General features: G+C 42.1%; 1 protein-coding gene across 3 annotated transcripts in view; it reads left to right on the forward strand.

The window, feature by feature from the left end:
* Positions 1 to 1,580: 1,580 nt before the first annotated feature.
* The window catches only part of WDR4 (WD repeat domain 4), a 34,552-nt gene continuing 15,353 nt past the window's right edge, over positions 1,581 to 20,779 (forward strand). Inside the window, exons 1-6 of one of the 3 annotated variants that reach the window (XM_038389599.2) lie at positions 1,681 to 2,001; positions 3,805 to 3,867; positions 6,436 to 6,582; positions 14,926 to 15,082; positions 15,718 to 15,830; positions 19,828 to 19,888. In XM_038389599.2, coding sequence (XP_038245527.1) covers positions 1,889 to 2,001; positions 3,805 to 3,867; positions 6,436 to 6,582; positions 14,926 to 15,082; positions 15,718 to 15,830; positions 19,828 to 19,888 — 654 coding nt within the window. In that variant the 5' untranslated portion in view covers positions 1,681 to 1,888. Of the gene's footprint in view, positions 2,002 to 3,804; positions 3,868 to 5,802; positions 5,856 to 6,435; positions 6,583 to 14,925; positions 15,083 to 15,717; positions 15,831 to 19,827; positions 19,889 to 20,779 lie in introns of those variants that run through there. The other 2 variants (XM_043506908.1, XM_043506911.1) reach the window with 2 other exon arrangements.

The raw sequence follows: 20,779 nt of genomic DNA on the forward strand, positions 1-20,779 counted from the left end.
CAGGATGCCAAACATCCTCAGGCTCACTCTTTTTTACCTCTTCTCTTTCTCTTTGTGCTGCTTGTTCTGTTTCAACTGTCCTGTGACTGTTCTTGATGAACACCCCTTGCAAAGCCCAGAAGAAGGAAAGCACCATTAACAAAGCAGTCTGTTATTACTAAGTAATCACAAATGTGTTAAGAGCTATTTTTCAATTTATTTAAAATTATTCCATATTATTCACATTGAGGACAAAGTTTGAAATATGGCATGGGAACACAAAAAAAAAACCAAATCACAAAAAACATACACTGCAGCTTATTGAAAACCCAACAATTGGATCAACTGATTTGGCTGCCAGCCACAAATGATGTTATAGAAGATAACCAACAATTTGTGCTGAAGACAGCATCACAGAGAAGTTGGGGGTGTGTCTGCATTACATTCATGCAGGTAATGTATTCACATTCCACATTTTTGCAGGTATTTTCCTAATATTTTCTTCTTCAGAGATATGCAAATCCCTGTCAGAACTCAGAGGAAATCTTTTTGTTTAAAAAAAAATACGTTTCCCTCAATCTTATGACCTCTGCCTCCTTTTTCTGTCTTTTTTGTCCAAATTTGTCATTGGGTGCAAAAGCAGCCTTTGTAGATTGTATGTTTTTTAATTGCTTAAGTTATTAGAGAACATAAGTATTGAAAAGGGACATCAGGCAAAGGATTCAGATTTTTCGATAAACTTATTGCACATAATATAGCTGTGCCATTGTAGTTCGGTAGCACAGATGCTTCCTACATCAGTGGAAGGAGGTTTTCATTCCTCCGTTTTGAGTGGTGGTAGCTAGCTCAATGAAAGATCTAGCCATATTGATCTAGCCATGTCTGCCCCAAGCAGTTAGGTCAACCTAACTATGCTGTACAGAGCATGAAATTTTTCAGTGCCCTGAGGGATGTACTTAGAATCTAGTCTTAGATCAATCTAATTTTTAAGCAGAGACTAGGCCTTAGAAAGAGGTATTACAGGCAGTAAGATCTCTGTAAGCCCTTGGGGTTGTCCTTTGTTTGCTTTTGAAACCATGCATGAAAGATGACAGGTAACTGATTAGAACTTATCAAATAGAAATCTAGCCACCGATTCTGAAGGCCAGAAACCTCTTTGCCTCAACATTCAAACACGTTTTCTATTTGGTCTTCTGTGCAGATCTTACTGTTTGAAACAACCTTCATCTTTCTGCCTCACTCTTTTCTCATTTCAACTAGGATCATCTTTTTCTTCCCTTGCCCATCCTTTTATAATTTATCTCCTGCTGCCATTATTTAACTCTGATAACCTAAAGCCTCTTAGGAATTTACAATGGGTATGACAGAAGTTACCCAAACTACCTGCAATTTATTACAGGACTGGGGCATCAAGTTGCACTGTACAGAACAGGGATATAACAAAAGCAAAAAGTCTCAGCTGGGAGAGAGCAAATCCTATGTATTACAGCGCCTAGCACAAGGGGGTCCGGGTCCATGACTAAGGCTCCTAGGCGCTACAGAAATAGAAATAAAAACACTTTTCAAATCACCCCTCCACGCCAGAGCTCGAATTCCACTGGTTGCACTACGGCCCAGATGCTGGTCTAGCGGCTGGGCGCCTGCGCACTGGGAAGGGGACCGTGCTGGAATCAAAAAAGGAATCCTCGAGCGACGCACGAGCGCGGGAGGGAACGAGGACTGCGTGCGCCCAGCGCGTGCGGCTGCCCCGCTGCCGCCAGCCTCGCCCTTCCCGTGCGTTACTGCGCAGGCGCCGCCCCCTGGGCCCCCGCGGCAGAGGGGAGGAGTCCCCTCCACGTCACTAGCCAGCGCGCCTTGTGGTGTGACGTCCACGCCCCGCGTCGGCTACTGGGTAAACCGCGGTGCCCGCATGGAGACGGCAGCGGCGGGAGGTCGCGGCCCGGGGCTGGCGCTGTGCGGAGCCCTGATGGCTGCCCGCGGCGGGAGCCGCTTCCTGGCTGCTCGCTACCAGCAGGAGCCCAGGTCAGTGCGGGCCGCGGGGTCCCGGCGCTGCCCGGGGACGGGGGGGAGGCGGCCGAGAGGATGCTGAGCGCGGCTCGCCGTCCGGCAGCGGGAGAAGCCCGACCCGGGCAAGGCTCGTCCCCTCCCCTGGGGGGGGGGGCCGCGCCCGAGCGTGGAACGAGACGCGGCCTCCCGCTGCGCGTGGCGGGCTAGGGAGCCTGCGGGGTAACGTGTCCGGTCTTTAAACCCCGCCCCGTCCAATGAGATGTCTGCGTAAGGGCCTCCCCCTCTTCCCTGGGAGTTCAGCAGCATCCGCCTTGGCTCCAGGTGGCCTTTCAGTCCCTTTAAAGCCAGTTGAGGGCGAATTCCCGGGCCGAGTGCAGATGAACGTATCGTTATTAACTGTGTAACTTTATTTGACTACCCTGGATGTTGCTTATTTTTGCACCTTGCTAATTATACATATATCTGGGCATTGTTTACAGGGATACTGCTGACGTTACAGTAGCAGCTGTGTTAGTCTGTATCGTTAAAGAGGCGCTATCCGCTTGAAACTTAATCACTTTAAAAAATTGGTTATCGGTACTGTCGGGTGATAAAGTATCCTCTGACTCTGCTACTATTTTTGGTAGTTTTATATCACACTGCATCTTAAATGTTTTTCTGCTGTTGCTATGAGAGAGATACTTCTACAGCAGGGGAAATGGTGAAACTGATTATACGCACACTGTTGTCATGCTCAAGGTACATCCCTGATCCTGCAAATGTGTACACACACATGCTTAACTACATGTATCACGAAAGCTGATGCTCAAAGAAATGTGTTAGTCTCTAAGGTGCCACAAGTACTCCTTTTCTTTTTGCATATACAGACTAACAGAGCTGCTACTCTGATACATGTATATAATTAGTTTCACTGACTTCAGTGGGTACTATTCATGTCTATCCAATTAAGTCTGCACTCAAGTATTTGCAGGATTGGTATCTAAAACTGAAAAAGCAGTATTTTCCCTCTAATTTCTCAAATTTTAGGTATTACTTCTAACCATGAAAGGTTAAAAATTCCTACTTACCTCTTTTTTTAAAGTTGAAGGCATTTCTTTTAAAAGGCCCAAAATAAAACCTTGATAAGACTTAAACATGTTCTGAATAAGTATTATCCGTGCAACATTGTTACAATAACTACACCATTGGATTACCCAGCCACAACAGAGCCAGCATGCTTAGTTTGTTTGTGTGCTTTTTACACCATCCTTCAGTAGAAGGATCTTCTCCCAAGGGCTACGCAGATAGCATGGCAAGATGAGGTAAACAAGCATGCACATGTGAGACAAAGCAAGGCCTTGATTTCTCAATCTCCAGTCACAGGAGTATATGGATATTTGTTACACAAATTATTCATGTACAAAGAATAACATTTTAAACTTACCAGTTTTTATGATTCCTGGCAGCTTGTACAGAACGACGTTATGCTTGCAACATTGATTTCTGGAATCACAGTAAATGCCAAAACAGAGATTCAAAAGCAGATGGCAAATACAATTGAGAGACTAGTAGAAGTGTAAAATTCAGTTTTTCACCGGAAAAAAAATTGCAGTTGCTTTCCTATTGACTAATGGCTTCTGGTTGGTTTGCATGTGGGATATGAAGTGCCAGACTTCAACAACTGATGAGTACTCTGGGGATGCCTTTGAGGTGCCAGGGAGTGTTGGCAGCTGAGGCAAGGAGACATAATAAAGTATATAATTATGGTGCATTACAAATGAATCAGCACCCTTCATGGGAAAACAGTGATTTTTTTTTTGTTAACCCTTTTATTTCCAGTGTTGATGATCTCTTCATGTATGACTGCATCGCTGCAGGCAAGAAGTCTCAAGAAGACGGAGGGTGAGAGATTTTGTATAAACTCTTTATTACCTTTTCAGAGGATGCATCATTCCTCTGATGATGTGGTGTCAACTAGAATAAAGTGAATAAATTAGGAATGCCTAGTGATGTGAGATGACTGGCTTAATTTCTAGTTGTGTGTCATCTGTTTTGCTAACTTATGTATTTTGAGTCTTACTCTTGCTTAGAGAGGGTATGATGGTGAAAGATTGTTTAAAAGGAACATGGGCAACTTAATCAATGTTTCTATGTGATTTTATCTAAACCAGGGATCAGCAGCGTTTGGCATGCGTTTGATTACCTGTAGCATCTGCAGGTTTGGCCGATCGCAGCTCCCATTGGCCGCGGTTCGCAGTTCCAGGCCAGTGGGGGCTGTAGGAAGTGGTGTGGGCCAAAGGATGTGCATGCCAAAGGTTGCTGACCCCTGATCTAAACTTACAAGAATTGAAAAGAAATTAGGGTGGGGGAGAAATCTATCTTTCAGTTGTACTTGGAGCATTGGACAGTACTTTACCTATAGTCAGTTCCGATGTTTCCCCTGGATGCTTAGATTTTGATCCTACATCAAGGTCTGCCAGCACAGACCTCAGCACACATGTAAGCAGATATTGATGCAGGGACTGGACCCACAGTCTGTTTCCTCATGTTTCCTCAAGTCTTTTCCACAGAAACAGGAGAGAGAAACTTTCAAAATAGGAAAACCTGATTATAAAGCTACAAAACTGAAGGTAGATATTTAAGTGCAGGTACAGTGCTTCAAAGTCCTGTTTTAAAATTAGATTTCTACTTGACTATACCCCTCTAGATAGTGTTTTAATTATTTTCTTTTGAATAAGTGGAATTTAGATCTAACTTTCTAGATTTAGTTTAGGTGTTAGGGCAGTCAAGCAATTAAAAAAATTAATTGTGATTAATCAGGCGATTTATCGCGCTGTTAAACAGTAATAGAATACCATTTATTTAAATATTTTTGGATGTTTTCTACATTTTCAAATATATTGATTTTAATTACAATACAGAATACAAAATGTACAGTGCTCACTTTATATTTATTTTTATTACAAATATTTGCACTTTAAAAAAAAACAAAAGAAACAGTATTTTTCAGTTCCCCCATTACAGGTACTGTAGTGCAATCTCTTTAGCATGAAAGTGCAACTTACAAATGTAGATTTGTTGTTGTTGTTGTTGTTGTTATATATCTTCACTGAAAAATAAAACAGTGTAAAACTTTGGAGCCTACAAGTCTACTCAGTCCTACTTAAGACAGACATGTTTGTTTACATTTTGGGGGATATAATGCTGCTTGCTTCTTATTTACATCACCTAAAAGTGAGAACAGGCCTTCGCATGGCACTGTTATAGCCGGCATCGCACAATATTTCCATGCCAGATGTGCTAAAGATTTGTATGTCCTGTCATGCTTCAGCCACCATTCCAGAGGACATGCGTCCGTGCTGATGATGGGTTCTGCTCGATAACTATTCAAAACATGCGAACCAATGCATGTTCATTTTCATCATCTGAGTCAGATGCCACCGGTAGAAGATTGATTTTCTTTTTTGGTGGTTCGGGTTCTGTAGTTTCTGCATCGGAGTATTGCTCTTTTAAGACTAATGAAAGCATGCTCCACATCTTGTCCTTCTCAAATTTTGGAAGGCACTTCAGATTCTTAAACCTTGGGTCTAGTGCTGTAGCTATTTTTAGAAATCTCATATTGGTAACTTCTTTGTGTTTTGTCAAATCTGCAGTGAAAGTGTTCTTAAATTGAACAACATGTGCTGGGTCATCATCCGAGACCGCTATAACATGAAACATATGGCAGAATGCGAGTAAAACAGAGCAGGAGGTATACAATTCACCCCAAGGAGTTCAGTAACAAATTTAATTTACACATTATTTTTTTATGAGCATCATCAGCATGGAAGTTGAAATGGTGGCCAAAGCATGAAGGGGCATATGAATCATTTTGTAGCCAGCATTGCAAGGTATTTACATGCCAGATACGCTAAAGTGCTATGCAAATGCTTGTTCTCACTTTCAGGTGACATTGTAAATAAGAAGCAGGCAGTATTATCTCCCATAAATGTAAAGAAACTTGTTTGTCTTAGCGGTTGGCTGAACAAGAAGTAGGACTGAGTGGACTTGAAGGCTCTAAAGTTTTACCTTGTTTTGTTTTTCAGTGCAGTTATGTAACAGAAAAAAAAATCTACATTTGTAAATTGCACTTTCGTGATAAAGAGATTGCGCTACAGTACTTGTATTAGGTGAATTGAAAAAGATTATTTCTTTTGGTTTTTTACAGTGCAAATATAGTTTCAAAAAGAAACAAAGTGAGCACTGTATATTTTGAATTCTGTGTTGGAATTAGTCAATATATTTGAAACTGTAGAAAAACATTCAAAAATATTTAATACATTTCAATTTGGATTCTGTTATTTAACTGCGATTAAAACGGCGATTAATCGCCATTAACGCTGTTGGCATTTTGATAAGTTTCTCTTTTAAGTAAATATGTTTAAAGCTGTCTGTTCAGGAATAAACCATTTTCTCCTTTCTGTATTTTAGACAGGATGGACAGCCAGGAGTTAAAGCAAGTGATGATATTCTTGCTTTTGCCTTCTCCTCATCAGGAGGCTATTTTGCTTTGACTGATGACAACAAACGTCTGGTTCTTTTTCGTACTAAGCCTTGCTGGGAATGCCTGAGTGTCAGGTAAGGAAGCAGGATATTGAGTGTCCGTGTATTATAAATTGGAATGACTGCTGATATTTAGAGTGTTAAAATGGCAGAATTTGGGGCACAGCTGTTTGTTACTACTGGCTTCTCCTTCTTTCCTTTAACTTGCTTGAGTGAATTTAATGCTGGTGGAACTGAGGGCCTGTGTTAAGAGGTTAAGCTGGAAATGGTGTCTGTACTCTACAAGCTTCCCTCTAAAAGTTTTCAATTTTCCTCCATTTTGACTTTCATCCTCCCTCCCCCCCCCCCCCCACAAAAGCCCATTAACCACACTAGCTTTGGGAAGGCAAGCTTTTGTCCAAGGGTATAAGAAAAAAAAATCTCTTCACTTGTTACAAAAAGTATCTTTTGGATATTTAAAAACTGAGCCCCTTTCTGCTCTGTGTGAACACTAAATCTTAAAGAACCACACACTCATTAACCTGAGCACTACTCCAGCTACCGACGTAATCCAAGACAGGTTTGTGGGAAAGAAGATGTTAGGGAGCTTCTGGAGACTGTTCTAAAAATCTGTTCTTATGTACAAGTTATGCATTGCATGCTTTCTCTTCTCTAATCCCCTCCTTTTGAAAGAAGTACAATCTCTTGCTGTCCACTAGAGGTCCTCCTATAATAAATCTTTCTCTGTTGATTGTGATAGTTTTCTATATGAAGACACGTAGGACTTTTCAAAAGCAAAGTCTTGGCTAATGAAGTTTCCACTTTTATTGATCTCTGAAGAATGCTAGATTCTTATCCCATCTACAAAGCAGAATGGAACTATATTATTGGATTCCCCCCTCAGTTCTACCTGTAGATGATGGACCTTTAGTGTTTTGCCCAGTGTCATATAGGAAGTCTGTAGAAGATCTAGAAATAATAGAAAGGAACTCCTATTATTGTGCGTTAACCTCAAGGTCATCCTTCTTTTCTTGTGATTAGGGTTATATGCACCCTAATAAATTAAAGTAACATCAGCTTGCAGCAAAAAACAATCTTTTATAAAGGATTGAAGTAGTTTCAAGTACTACATCTGCCCTCGAGTCCCCTGCTATTGAGTCGACCTTGAGTCCCCGTCCCCCCCCACCCCCCCGAATCCAACTTCCTGTCTTCTGACAATCACATTTTCCCATTTTAAAAATATTTGTTCCCTCTTGCTGCATTGGAGACCTACACAAAGAAAAGGAGAAATGGAATAATTGCATGGTGCAGTCGTGCACAGGTAAACAAACAATGCTCTAATCTCTTTTGGTCAGTCTTATAAAAAGTAAATATACGCATTACAAATTGAGAAGTGATAAGTTGTTGAGATCCTGCATCACTTTCTGATCAGTACTTTTTCACTGTGGAAAACCATGGTCTCAGATATCTAATTAGCATCTCAGGGTATGTCTACACTGTGATTAAAAACCCGCAGCTGGCCTGTGCCAGCCGACTCAGGCTCATGGGGTTCGACCTAAGGGGCTGTTTATATTATGGTATTAAAATTTGGGCTCCAGCTGCAGCCTGAGCTCTGGGACCCGCACACCTCGCAGGGTCCTAGACCCCGGGCGCCAGCCTGAGCCCGAACGTCTACACTGCAATTAAACAGCCCCTTAGCCTAAGCTCTCTGAGCCCGAGTCAGCTGGCAAGGGCCAGCCGTGGATTTTTAATTGCAGTGTAGATATACCTTCAGAATCTGTGACTTTGTTGCTGGCACATAACTCTGCAGTTTTAAATTACATTTTACTGCGTGAATTTTGATTAATCTCACCACAGAGCCTACTTATCTCTTGTCGTTGTTTTAGAGTTTCTGCTTTAGCTCTGGTGAGAGTGATAACCATTCTATGCAAATATTGCTGCTGTTGTATGCAGTCAGACCCCAAGTCTAGGCTGACTTTAGCCAGAACTATTGTGATTTTTTATCTCTGTTTCCTCATGCATCCACTTCTTCTCACTGCCCCAAAGGAATAGTACAGTCCTCTGTCTTGTTTTTGTCTTCTTTAACTCTGAGGAGTACAGTATGATTCCTGGATTTTCAGTTTTCTGCTAGACTGTCAGCCTGGAACCCAGGTGGAGTTTGTCAGGAATTCTGAAACAGCACTTTCTTCCATTAGGAAACTGGGAATACCAAAAAAACCCAACAATCATTGCATGGGAAGATAACTCTAAAATAAATTTGAGCTCCACATTCTGGTGTGAGATGAAATCAATATTGGCTGTTTGTGGCTATATATATATATATATATATATATATATATATATATATATATATATATATATATATATATATAGCAAGCCTAATACAATGCTGGCACCTGCTGGAGAGTCATTTAAACCCAAGAACTTCTGTATCTGCTGCATAGCAATAAAGGTAGGGCCAAAAAAAAAAATCCCATATGTTGTAGTAAGTATCCAGCTAGTCAGCAAGCTAGAAAGTAACCTATTCCTATACTGGTACATCCTAAAGCTGTAATGAACTCATAGTTGGTAGCGTCTTATAAACCATAAGGATGTGAAAAACAGCTTACTTTAAAAATCCTAAAATGACAGTGGAGTATATTGACTTAAGCCCTATATAATGCTTTTTTCACCCTAGGGGTCATTGCATTTCAATAGTGGGTGAGGTCCTTATTTACCCAGGAGTCTTTAAGCATAAATTAATGCACAGTTGCACTGAGCAATTTGGATGAAAAGTCATCTAGAAATAAAAAAATAATAGCAGCAGTAATAATTATTAAACTATAAATACAGTTTTTAAAGCAAAATAACAGTGAAATCTGTTTTCAAACTCACCTGCCAATTATCAGGTAGTTGTCCATGATCTTATCTGCCTTGTGAAAGTTGACAAAATCATAATTAAGGCTACGATATAGTTACAGATGTTACAGATTCTGTGACTTTACTGGACCTCTATGACTTCTAGGGCTTCAGGAGGAGAAGACAGGACTGTGTGCCCCTGCTCTGCAACTGGAGCTGGCTGAAACCAGGACCCTGCTGCTCCATCCCTGTGGCTTCCACTGGGGGGCTGCAGCCGGGGCTGTGCGCCCCAGCTCCTTGGCATCCTATGCTTGGTGGGGACTGCAACTGGGGCTGCGTGCCTCAGCCCTACAGCGCCCCTCGCCTGGTGGGGACTGCAGAAGGGGGCCGCACATCCCTCGCCTGGTGGGACCTGCAGCCAAGGCTTAGCAGGGGCTGAGGTGGGGCTGCGCACCCCTGTCCTGCAACTGCAGCCAGCTCTGGAGCAAGGGCTGTGTGCGGCCCTTGCAGGCAGCATCCTCTCCTTCCCCCCCCCCTCCCCCCACCAACTCCATTCCTCCCCCTACCTAACCCTGCCCCCTGGTTATTTTTAGTAAAGTAATGGACAGGTCATGGGCTCCGTGAATTTTTGTTTATTGCCTATGACCTGTTTGTGACTTTTACTAAAAATAACCATGATAAAATCTTAACCTTAATCATAATCACAAATTAGTGATCCTGTATTGGGCTTAAGTGGCGATCAGCTGTTGCAAGGGAAACTCTGAACTTAAATCCTGGTGACTAAGTGTACTACAAGTGCATAGCTGAGCCCTTGTCTTATTTCTTGCAAATCTTCATAAGAACCTCATAAGGTGCAAAAGGGTGAGGGAGTCTGCTGTGTGTAAGGTTCATCTGAGTCTGCTCCCTTCTGTGCACCTTAAAACCTGCACAGATGGGGATGATGCATATTTATCTAGCTATGATGCTCCTAAGGCTCACATCAGAGGGGCTTCTCTTGCAGTAAGATGCATGAGACAGGGTGTTCTGGTGGTAGCTAGCCAAATAGCACCAGTACATGGAATTTACACGTTATTGACAAGATATTGCAAATCAGAAGAGCTTCCAAGTCTCTCTCCCCATAGTTTTTATGCACGTTTTATTTGTGTGGTTTTTATTTTATGTTAGGCAAGTCCATCCAGTTTTATTTGGAAAATAAGAACGGCCATACTGGGTCAGACCAATGGTCCATCTAGCCCAGTAACCTGTCTTTCGATGCTAGATGCTTCAAAGGGAATGAACAGAACCGCGCAATCATCAAGCGATCCATCCCCTGTTGTCCAGACCCAGCTTCTGGCAGTCAGAGGTTTAGGGATACCTAGAGCATTGGGGTTGCCTCCCTGACCATCTTGGCTAACAAGTTCCACAGGTTGATGGTGTGAAGAAGTACTTCCTTTTTGTTTGTTTTAATCCTGCTACCTTTTAATTTCATTGGTTCCTCTATTGTGTGAAGGCATAAATAAATAACACTTCCTTAGTCACTTTCTTCATATCATTCATGGTTTGGTAGACATCTACCATATCTCTCCTTGGTAGTCTTTTCTCTAGTTTGAATAGTCCCAGCCTCTTTAATCTCTCCGCATATGGAACAGCTTCCATACCCTTAATCATTTTTGTTGCCCTTCTCTGTACCTTTTTCCATTTATAATGTATCTCTTTTTTTGAGATGAGGTGACCAGAACTGCAGGCAATATTCAAGCTGTGAGCATACCATGGATTTATATAGTAGCACTTTGAAAGTTACTCTCTTATTATCTATTCCTTTCCTTTTGGTTCCTAAGATTCTGCCATTTTTGACTGCCGCTGCACAGTGAGCAGATGTTTTCAGAGAACTACCCCAATGACTCTACAATCTCTTTCTTGAGTGGTAACAGCTAATTTAGACTCTGTCATTTTGTATAAAGAAAAGGAGTACTTGTGGCACCTTAGAGACTAACAAATTTATTTGAGCATAAGCTTTCGTGAGCTACAGCTCACTTCATCGGATGCATTACTCACGAAAGCTTATGCTCTAATAAATTTGTTAGTCTCTAAGGTGCCACAAGTACTCCTTTTCTTTTTGCGAATACAGACTAACACGGCTGCTACTCTGAAATTTACCATTGTGTTGCTCAGTCACCCAGTTTTGTGAGATGCCTTTGGAGAACATTAAGCCTGCATAGTTAAACAAGGAAGTCAGGAAATGCCAAAATTAGGTTTACACATACAACTTTCATTATATCTCTTCATACACATGGTCATCCAATTCACTAAATGCCCCAATAACAATGTGGGTGAAACCAAAGTATCGCTATTCTCTCAAATGAAATCTCAAAGAAAAATAATAAGACGAAAACACCATTTCACCTGTGGGCGAACACATCACAAAACGATCATTCTGTATTTGACCTCTCAGTCCTCATCCTCAAAGGAAACCTGCACAACACTTTCAAAAGACAAGTATGAGAGCTTAATAACTTTAGTAGACACTAACAATTATGGTCTTAATAAAGACATTGGATTTATGGTTTATTACAATAAACTGTAACTCACTAATCCTTTTTTTTTCTTTTTTTTTTTAAGTCCTATGACTGCGGAGGTGTTAATAGGCCACTTCAGTTTGATGTTCTCTTACAATATGTGTTAACTACTTACCGTAAACAATCTGTTTCACTATTCTATTTAGCTGTGATACCAAGACCTTTTCCAGACATGAAGAAGATAGCTCAAAAGCTTGTTTCTTTCACCAACAGAAGTTAGTCCAAAAAAATATGATCTCATTCACCTTATGTCTCTGATCATACTGAATGTGGTCACAATATCTATCACAGTATCTGTGGGGACTATATCATATTAAATATGAGTGTTCTGTGTATCACTTGGCAAAGAATTGTGTTCAGTTCCATGTGGGAGGGTTTCCACAGCTCTTTCTGGAACTAAAAACAGCATGTGTGAGGGTGGGGGGGAGGCATGGTAGCATAGAAAGGAGTGATAATTGCCGTCCCTTGGATTGTAAACAGCTACAGAAAAGTGTCTCCCTCTGGGATGGTTTGCATATATTGCTTCAAACAGGTATCAGGTTTCAGAGTAGCAGCCCTGTTAGTCTGTATTTGCAAAAAGAAAAGGAGGACTTGTGGCACCTTAGAGACTAACAAATTTATTTGAGCATAAGCTTTCGTGAGCTACAGCTCACTTCATCGGATGCATTCAGTGGAAATACAGTGGGGAGATTTATATACGCACACAGAGAACACGAAACAATGGGTGTTACCATACACTCTGTAAGGAGAGTGATCACTTAAGATGAGCTATTACCAGCAGGTAGGGAGGGTGGGGGGGAGGAAGAAAACCTTTTGTGGTGATAATCAAGGTGGGCCATTTCCAGTAGTTGACGAGAATGTCTGAGGAACAGTGTGGGGGGGAAATAACATGGGGAAATAGTTTTACTTTGTGTAATGACCCATCCTCTCCCAGTCTCTATTCAAGCCTAAGTTAATTGTATCCAGTTTGCAAATTAATTCCAATTCAGCAGTCTCTCGTTGGAGTCTGTTTTTGAAGTTTTTTTGTTGAAGAATAGCCACTCTCAGGTCTGTAATCGAGTGACCAGAGAGATTGAAGTGTTCTCCAACTGGTTTTTGAATGTTATAATTCTTGACTTCTCATTTGTGTCCATTGATTCTTTTACGTAGAGACTGTCCAGTTTGACCAATGTACATGGCAGAGGGGCATTGCTGGCACATGATGGCATATATCACATTGGTAGATGCGCAGGTGAACGAGCCTCTGATAGTGTGGCTGATGTGATTAGGCCCTGTGATTGTGTCCCCTGAATAGATATGTGGACACAGTTGGCAAAGGGCTTTGTTGCAAGGACAGATTCCTGGGTTAGTGGTTCTGTTGTGTGGTGTATGGTTGCTGGTGAGTATTTGCTTCAGGTTGGGGGGCTGTCTGTAAGCAAGGACTGGCCTGTCTCCCAAGATCTGTGAGAGTGATGGGTCGTCCTTCAGGAAAGGTTGTAGATCCTTGATGATGCGTTGGAGAGGTTTTAGTTGGGGGCTGAAGGTGATGGCTAGTGGCGTTCTGTTATTTTCTTTGTTGGACCTGTCCTGTAGTAGGTGACTTCTGGGTACTCTTCTGGCTCTGTCAATCTGTTTCTTCACTTCAGCAGGTGGGTACTGTAGTTGTAAGAATGCTTGATAGAGATCTTGTAGGTGTTTGTCTCTGTCTGAGGGGTTGGAGCAAATGCGGTTATATCGTAGAGCTTGGCTGTAGACAATGGATCGTGTGGTGTGATCTGGGTAAAAGCTGGAGGCATGTAGGTAGGAATAGCGGTCAGTAGGTTTCTGGTATAGGGTGGTGGTTATGTAACCATCGCTTATTAGCACTGTAGTGTCCAGGAAGTGGATCTCTTGTGTGGGCTGGTCCAAGCTGAAGTTGATGGTGGGATGGAAACTGTTGAAATCGTGGTGGAATTCCTCAAGGGCTTCTTTTCCATGGGTCCAGATGATGAAGATGTCGTCAGTGTAGCGCAAGTAGAGTAGCGGCATTAGGGGACGAGAGCTGAGGAAGCGTTGTTCTAAGTCAGCCATAAAAATATCAGAATCCCAAGGGGGAAAAGTGTTTTTTATATAAAAGGCTGAGTTTAAACAGACTAAGGGGACTTTTTTGACTCAAATAACCTTTGGGCCAAAGGGTGACCCAACCTGCTGGAGTGTTAGACTGGAACCTACTGGGGTCTCTAGAGGACTGATGGGTGATCTCAGGTAAGTATTTAGTATGCATGTAGGTGTTTTGTAGTATGCATGTAGTAGCTGTGTGGTCACTGCTGGCTTATGCTGGTCATAGCCCTTGGAGAGAAAGCAAAGCACAGGGGCTGAATTGAGAGCTTGTCTGTAGTGAAGGTGCTACTATGCCAATAGGAGAGCTCCTCCCGTCAACATAGTTATTCTATCTCCATGAGAGGCAGTAACTGTGTCAGAGGGAGAAGCTGTCTACACAGGGGGTTAGGTTGGTATAACTACGGCACTCGGAGGTGTGGATTTTTCACACCTCTGCTTGACATAATTATACCAATATACATCTGTAGTGTAGACCTGGCCTCACTCAGACCTGCTTGCTGGGTAGAATTGCAGTGAACAGCAACCTAAAGCTCTGATATGGAAAAAGGAGGGACATGAGTTTCTGCTCAGAGAGGTAAAGGCTAGAGGCCTGAGATCTGGGGGGACATTTCTGGAACGGACCACGGAGAGGGGTTAAAGATGCTGTTATCTTGAAACTGATGTGGTGGAAGTGTGTGAGATCTATGGTGGTGTGAATTGGTGAGTGCCAACTGCAGTGAAAGCAAATGCTGTAGGAAAGGAATAGTGAAAAGAGAGAGAAGAAAATGAGTTGCGAACAGCTGAAGAATGCTCAGCAGTTGATCTTGTGTGCATAGCAGGGACTGACTTTTTCTGATCAGAAGAAATCTGAGTTGGCTGCACTCTTATGACTCAAGAGGAAGAGATACCTGTCGCAAACAGGGACCGAAAGGCCATGTCAAAATCTCTCTGAATATCTCTAATCATGACCATTTTTTTTTTCTTTCAGGTCTGTTGTTAGAAGATGCACTTCTCTGATTATTACAGCTGCAGAGGATAAGATTCTGGTTGCAGACAAGTCTGGTGATGTTTATTCTTATTCAATAACAGAACCACAAAAAGGAGGAAAGGTTGAGCTTGGGCACTTGTCCCTGCTCTTGGATGTGGTATGTTTGTTTGTTAACTGGGTTTTCACGCAACCTGTTTCTTTTCCCTTAAAGAAGTTTTAGCATTATGTTATTCATATGCTAAGTTCAGGACTTTCAAAAAAACCTCATTTCTTTGTATAAGCTAGACTGAAAAACAGCATCTTTTTCCCCTCTGAGTTCTTATCAGAACACAAACGCAGGAGGCAAGGAGAACAGTTTGCAGAGGGAATGCAGTGAGTAGATCTTCCGTTAGTGTAATTTTTAAGAGCTCTTGTTTTTATTATGGAATCATAGAATTTAGAGATGCAATTCACTTATGAGGTCTTCCAGTCTAGCCTGTCAATGTGGCACTGCAATATTTTAGTGCTTAGTCCATTTTTAAATGCAACAAGGCTTCCTTTGTGCGCCTTCTGGAGGTTATTGGCTTTGATAAACTCAACAATATTCCTGCCTTTGGCTACTGCTTCTTTACTACTTATCAAAAAGGCTTGGGGCTTGCATTCTAAATGTAAATTGTGGCTTTCTGCTTGCACGATACGTTCAAAATCATGAAACTAATGTATTTGGATTTATTGCTTAATCATTAGTTATAAAGCAGCACATCAAGAGACATCCTGAGCTGTCTGTGCTGTGTGCTTATTTTGTGCCAACAGGCGCTGAGTCCTGATGACCAGTATATCCTAACTGCGGACAGAGATGAGAAGATTCGAGTCAGTTTGACTAGAGCGCCACATAACATCGTATCTTTCTGTCTGGGGCACAGAGAGTAAGTTTGTAGAGCTGTCCGCTGTATTTAAGGGCTGGCTAGAGGAGAGCGGTTTCTGTTTGGAGCAATAACTAGATTCTGGGCTAAAGAAACTCCCCACGCTGTAGTGTTTTAGTCCAGGATACAGTTATAACTTAGTTTGTGGCAAGGACCATCTTTTTGTTGTGTGTTTGTGCAGCACCTAGCACAATGGGTTCCTGGTCCATGACTAAGGCTCCTAAGGAGCTACAGCAATAAATATAATAACTGAGTCAATATGCAAGGCAGAACATAGGGGGAGCTCACTGTAGGGAGAAGAGGATATAAGCAGGGTCTAAAGCAAGAGAGATTGCGGGGGAAGCACAAAGTAAAGGAGAATACAGGGAGCACATCTCCCTCTCCCCTGTTTAAAAGCAAAGCGAGAGTGCTCTTTCCTTTCCCTGATCTCCTCATTGAGTGTTGAGGTTAGGGACATGGGTACCTGAAGAGGAGAGCTGTAGAAGAAAGTGGTGCTTGGTTGGAGAGATTTTAGGGCTCCAATCCTTGCTATCTATTGGTGTCACAACAGTAGCATTAGATGGGGGACTTCCAATTAGGGTACTTTCTCTTCCCCTATCACCTTCTTTAGCTTACAGGAAGATTTGTGCTCCCTGCCCCAGCATCCCCTCTCCAGTCAGGAGGGAAGATAAATACCTGAATAGATTTTTATGGAAAATCTTCTGATATGCAGGAAATTGCAGTGGTATTTCAAAGCCTTCTTCAGAACACACTGCCTTCCCATTTAGATTTGTTTTGACGTTAACATACATTCTCCATCATGGTTAATAGAGGTTCTCCATTATTCTGGCCTTCGTAGGCATAGTACAGTGAGCACCAGAGAAATGCCCCTGCATAGCATTGCACGATGTCGTATGCTCACACACACACTTCTGCTTGTCTGGCTCTGGTGCTGCTTGGGGGCACACATATTTTCAAATGTTTTTCTTCACTTGTTCCCATTCACGTGCAATGAGGTATCAACACACATCATCAGGAACAGGAGTTAAAGGAGAGTGGTGCTCTATTGGATATGCTGCAGTTACCTCAGCCCAGTCTAATTTAACTGCAGTGGAGTTGCATCATACGCGCATTTAACTTATGCGAATTCAACTATACGCGCTCGGCAAAAAAAAAGAGAGAGAGAGAGAGAGAAAAAATAACAATTTAAATAGTGCAGGCTGAGCGGGGCCGGTGGCAGGTATCCCAGCCTGGCAGCAGGGCGAGCGGCTCAGCCCGCTTGCCAGTCTGGGGTTCCGTCCGCTGGCTCCTGCCGCTGGGGTCCCAGCCGCTGGCCCCGCTCAGCCCGCTGCTGGCTGAGTGAATGGAACCCCAGGCGGGCAGCAGGCTCAGCACGGTTGGCAGCGGGGACCTTAGGCCGGCAGCGGGCTGAGCCGTTCAGCCTGCTGCTGGTCTGGGGTTCATAGATAGATTCATAGATATTAAGGTCAGAAGGGACCATTATAATCATCCAGTCTGACCTCCTGCACAGTGCAGGCCACAGAATCTCACCCACCCACTCCTGCGATAAACCTCTCACCTATGTCTGAGCTATTGAAGTCATCAAATCATAGTTTAAAGACTTCAAGGAGCAGAGAATCCTGTAAGAAGTGACCCGTGCCCCATGCTACAGAGGAAGGCAAAAAACCTCCAGGGCCTCTTCCAATCTGCCCTGGAGGAAAATTCCTTCCTGACCCCAAATATGATGATCAGCTGAACCCTGAGCATATGGACAAGATTCACCAGCCAGATACCCAGGAAAGAATTCTCTGTAGTAACTCAGATCCCACCCCACCTAACATCCCATCACAGGCCACTGGGCCTATTTACCATGAATTTTTAAAGATCAATTAATTGCCAAAATCATGTTATCACCATCATACCATCTCCTCCATAAACTTATCGAGTTAAATCTTAAAGCCAGATAGGTCTTTTGCTCCCACTGCTTCCCTTGGAAGGCTATTCCAAAACTTCACTCCTCTGATGGTTAAAAACCTTCGTCTAATTTCAAGTCTAAACTTCCCGATGGCCAGTTTATATCCATTTGTTCTTGTGTCCACATTGGTACTGAACTTAAATAATTCCATCCGCTGGCTCCTGGCAGCCGGGATCCTGGCCGCCAGCCCCGCTCAGCCCGCTGCCGGTCTGGGGTTCCGTCCGCCAGCTCCTGCCAGTGGGGTCCCAGCCGCCAGCCCCGCTCAGCCCACTGCTGGCTGAGTGAACGGAACCCCAGGCCGGCAGCAGGCTCAACGCAGCTGGTGGCCGGTCTGGGGTTCCGTCTGCTGGCTCCTGGCAGCCGGGATCCTGGCTGCTGGTCCTGTTCAGTCCACTGCCGGCCTGGGGTTCTGCTCACCCAGGCCGGCAGGGGCCTGAGCTGGGCTGGCAGCCGGGACCTGTAGTGTGCTATTAAAAATGGGCTCATGTGCCACCTTTGGCACGCATGCTGTAGGTTGCCAACCCCTGTTCTAGTGTATGCTGTACTTTATGGGTGATTTGAGGGATTTTCAAGGGATATTTTGACATACGTAATTTTCATCTTACGTGCTGACCTTAGAACCTAACCCCCGCGTAAGATGTGACTCCACTATACTGAAACTTTTAATAAAGTGCTAACAATACAGTTAAATAAGATATTTAAATATCTTAATACTAATGTTAATTAATATCACTTTTGACTGTCGAATTTTTCCGCGTAGATTTTAGACATTTCTTTGGAAACTGCATAATTTTTAAATTAATGTCAAAGATCTTAAATAGCCTTGAACTCAAGGCTTTTGTTTTGTATTTACATTGTTGTGTTTGATCTCTGCTTATTGTATTAACAGTTGTATCTTTAATGAACATAAGAGTTTTGATGATCAAAAAAGACATTGCCTGTAAGTGGGAGTTAGTGTGCTTGGACAAACAACTCCATTAACAATTCCACAATAGAAAGGCATTTAATACAATTGGCGCGCACACTTCTAAAAATTCATTATTTAAATATGATAATGAATCAGTTGGGGATTCAGAGCTTTTCTCACTTGAGTTCTCCTGTTTTTGAATGGTGTGTATTTTTATTTAAATTTATTTTTGTAATTGAAATTGCAGCATTATGCCTCCATGCACCTGCAGTTACTGCTTTGTAACTAGCAAAATTCACTTGATATTTTAATTGGCTTTAAATTGTTTATTTTCAGAAGCAAGAGTTCCCCCTTTAAAAACAAAAACAAAACTCAAACGTATGTTCTAACCTGTGCAGTGCATTAACGGCAGCATTTTACGTTGGTGCACGTGACCCCTGGGTTAGTGAGGAACTTTGGACATTCTTTGTGGATTCATAAGGACTCTAAGGAGTATCCTGGTGGAAGTTGCAATATTATAAGCTCCTTAAAGTTACTGAGATTCCTAACTGGATGCAGCTAATCCTAGAAAGGACAGTGGGGAAATAGTTAAATGGATTGGTTGCCCTAAAGTTGAGTAGATGGTACTTTGGATGGTCCTCAGCTGCTATGAGGGAACCCTCATGCGCTGATGCTCCGACTTCACTAATTAAAAACAAAATCTATATTGTATGTGTTTTTTTTAATTTTGTTTATAATTGATCCATGAGCATGATACAAATATATTTGTAAATCTAATTCCGTGTGCATATTCTGATCTAAATGACTAAAAACATATTCACACAGGCAGCACTGTGTTCCCCAGTTAAAAGGAGATCAATAGAATTCCAAGAATTCAATAAAGTAAGCACTTCTTGTATTATGTGGAATATTTTTCCAGGAATATTAGTGATATCATGAATATACTATCTCTGTGTGCCAGTTAGTTTGAGGGGGAAAAGCTACCTTTTTTTTCCTGTAACTTACGTCTTTCTGTTGCCTTCTTAAAATATACGTAATGGATGACAGTGTAACCTTAAAATATGCTTACTATTATATTGGTACTCTGTTTACACTTACACTACACATAAATGTTGAACTCTTAACTTTTTTCCCTTTAGGTTTGTAAGCAGAATATTTGTAATACCAGACTATCCAGATCTTATGCTATCAGCTTCTGGGGTATGTATTCTGATCCTTCGAAAAAAGTGTCAATTTTATGAGTCAGACTTCAGTTGTCTGCTTGTTTTGCAAGGATTTGGTTTCTGTAGAGGTGGAAGACTTGCATTCAGTTCCACTCCCAACAACATTCTACTCTGGGTTTGATCTTTCTATTGTTAGTAAGATAGCGGTGATATGATCTCCGTTTACGGTAATGCCAATTGCTTATTAGGGAAAACATAGTTGGTTCTTAGTTCCCAGACAAGAACTGAAATTGAAATTTCTAATGATGGAAGCACTTTCACCATATCAGTTTTTTAATTAAAAGCGGAACTCCACTAACTCATAGAAATGTCAGGAATGCTCTGCAAGTTACGAATGCTGTGAACAGTGTAGTGACCTAAAATGTATTGAAATACTCATCTTGGTGTAGTGCTGAGGTTTGGGATGGAGGAAATATTGGCCTATCTGAATTTGGTTGCAGTTATGGTTAGCTGTCTCCATATTAGCTGGCCCTATCTCCTACTCTGAGTAGGAATCACATTCAAAGATGAGCACTGAGCGTTCTGAAGTGCTAAATGACAGTATCTAGAAGGTCCAATGGAACATGTTAAGCCTACTTTTAGTTTAAATTTAATGTTAATTTATAGTTACATGCATTTTAAATATTGTTAATTTTCAATATTTCTACTCTTTTTCTTCTTGCCATTGGTCTCCACTTTTAGTGTGACTCACCTTTTGTTTTCTATCCACTTCTGCTTTCTTTCTTTCTTTCTTTCTTTCTTTCTTTCTTTCTTTCTTTCTTTCACTTCTGAGGTTTTATTCTTTATAGAGATTTAAAAAAATAGCTGTACTGTATTTTTGTGTTCAGCTTCTGCACACTCAAGGTTTCTTTGTTCCAAGGCTTCTTTC

Source organism: Dermochelys coriacea, chromosome 1, assembly GCF_009764565.3.
Source record: "Dermochelys coriacea isolate rDerCor1 chromosome 1, rDerCor1.pri.v4, whole genome shotgun sequence".
Taxonomy (NCBI): Eukaryota; Metazoa; Chordata; order Testudines; family Dermochelyidae; genus Dermochelys; species Dermochelys coriacea.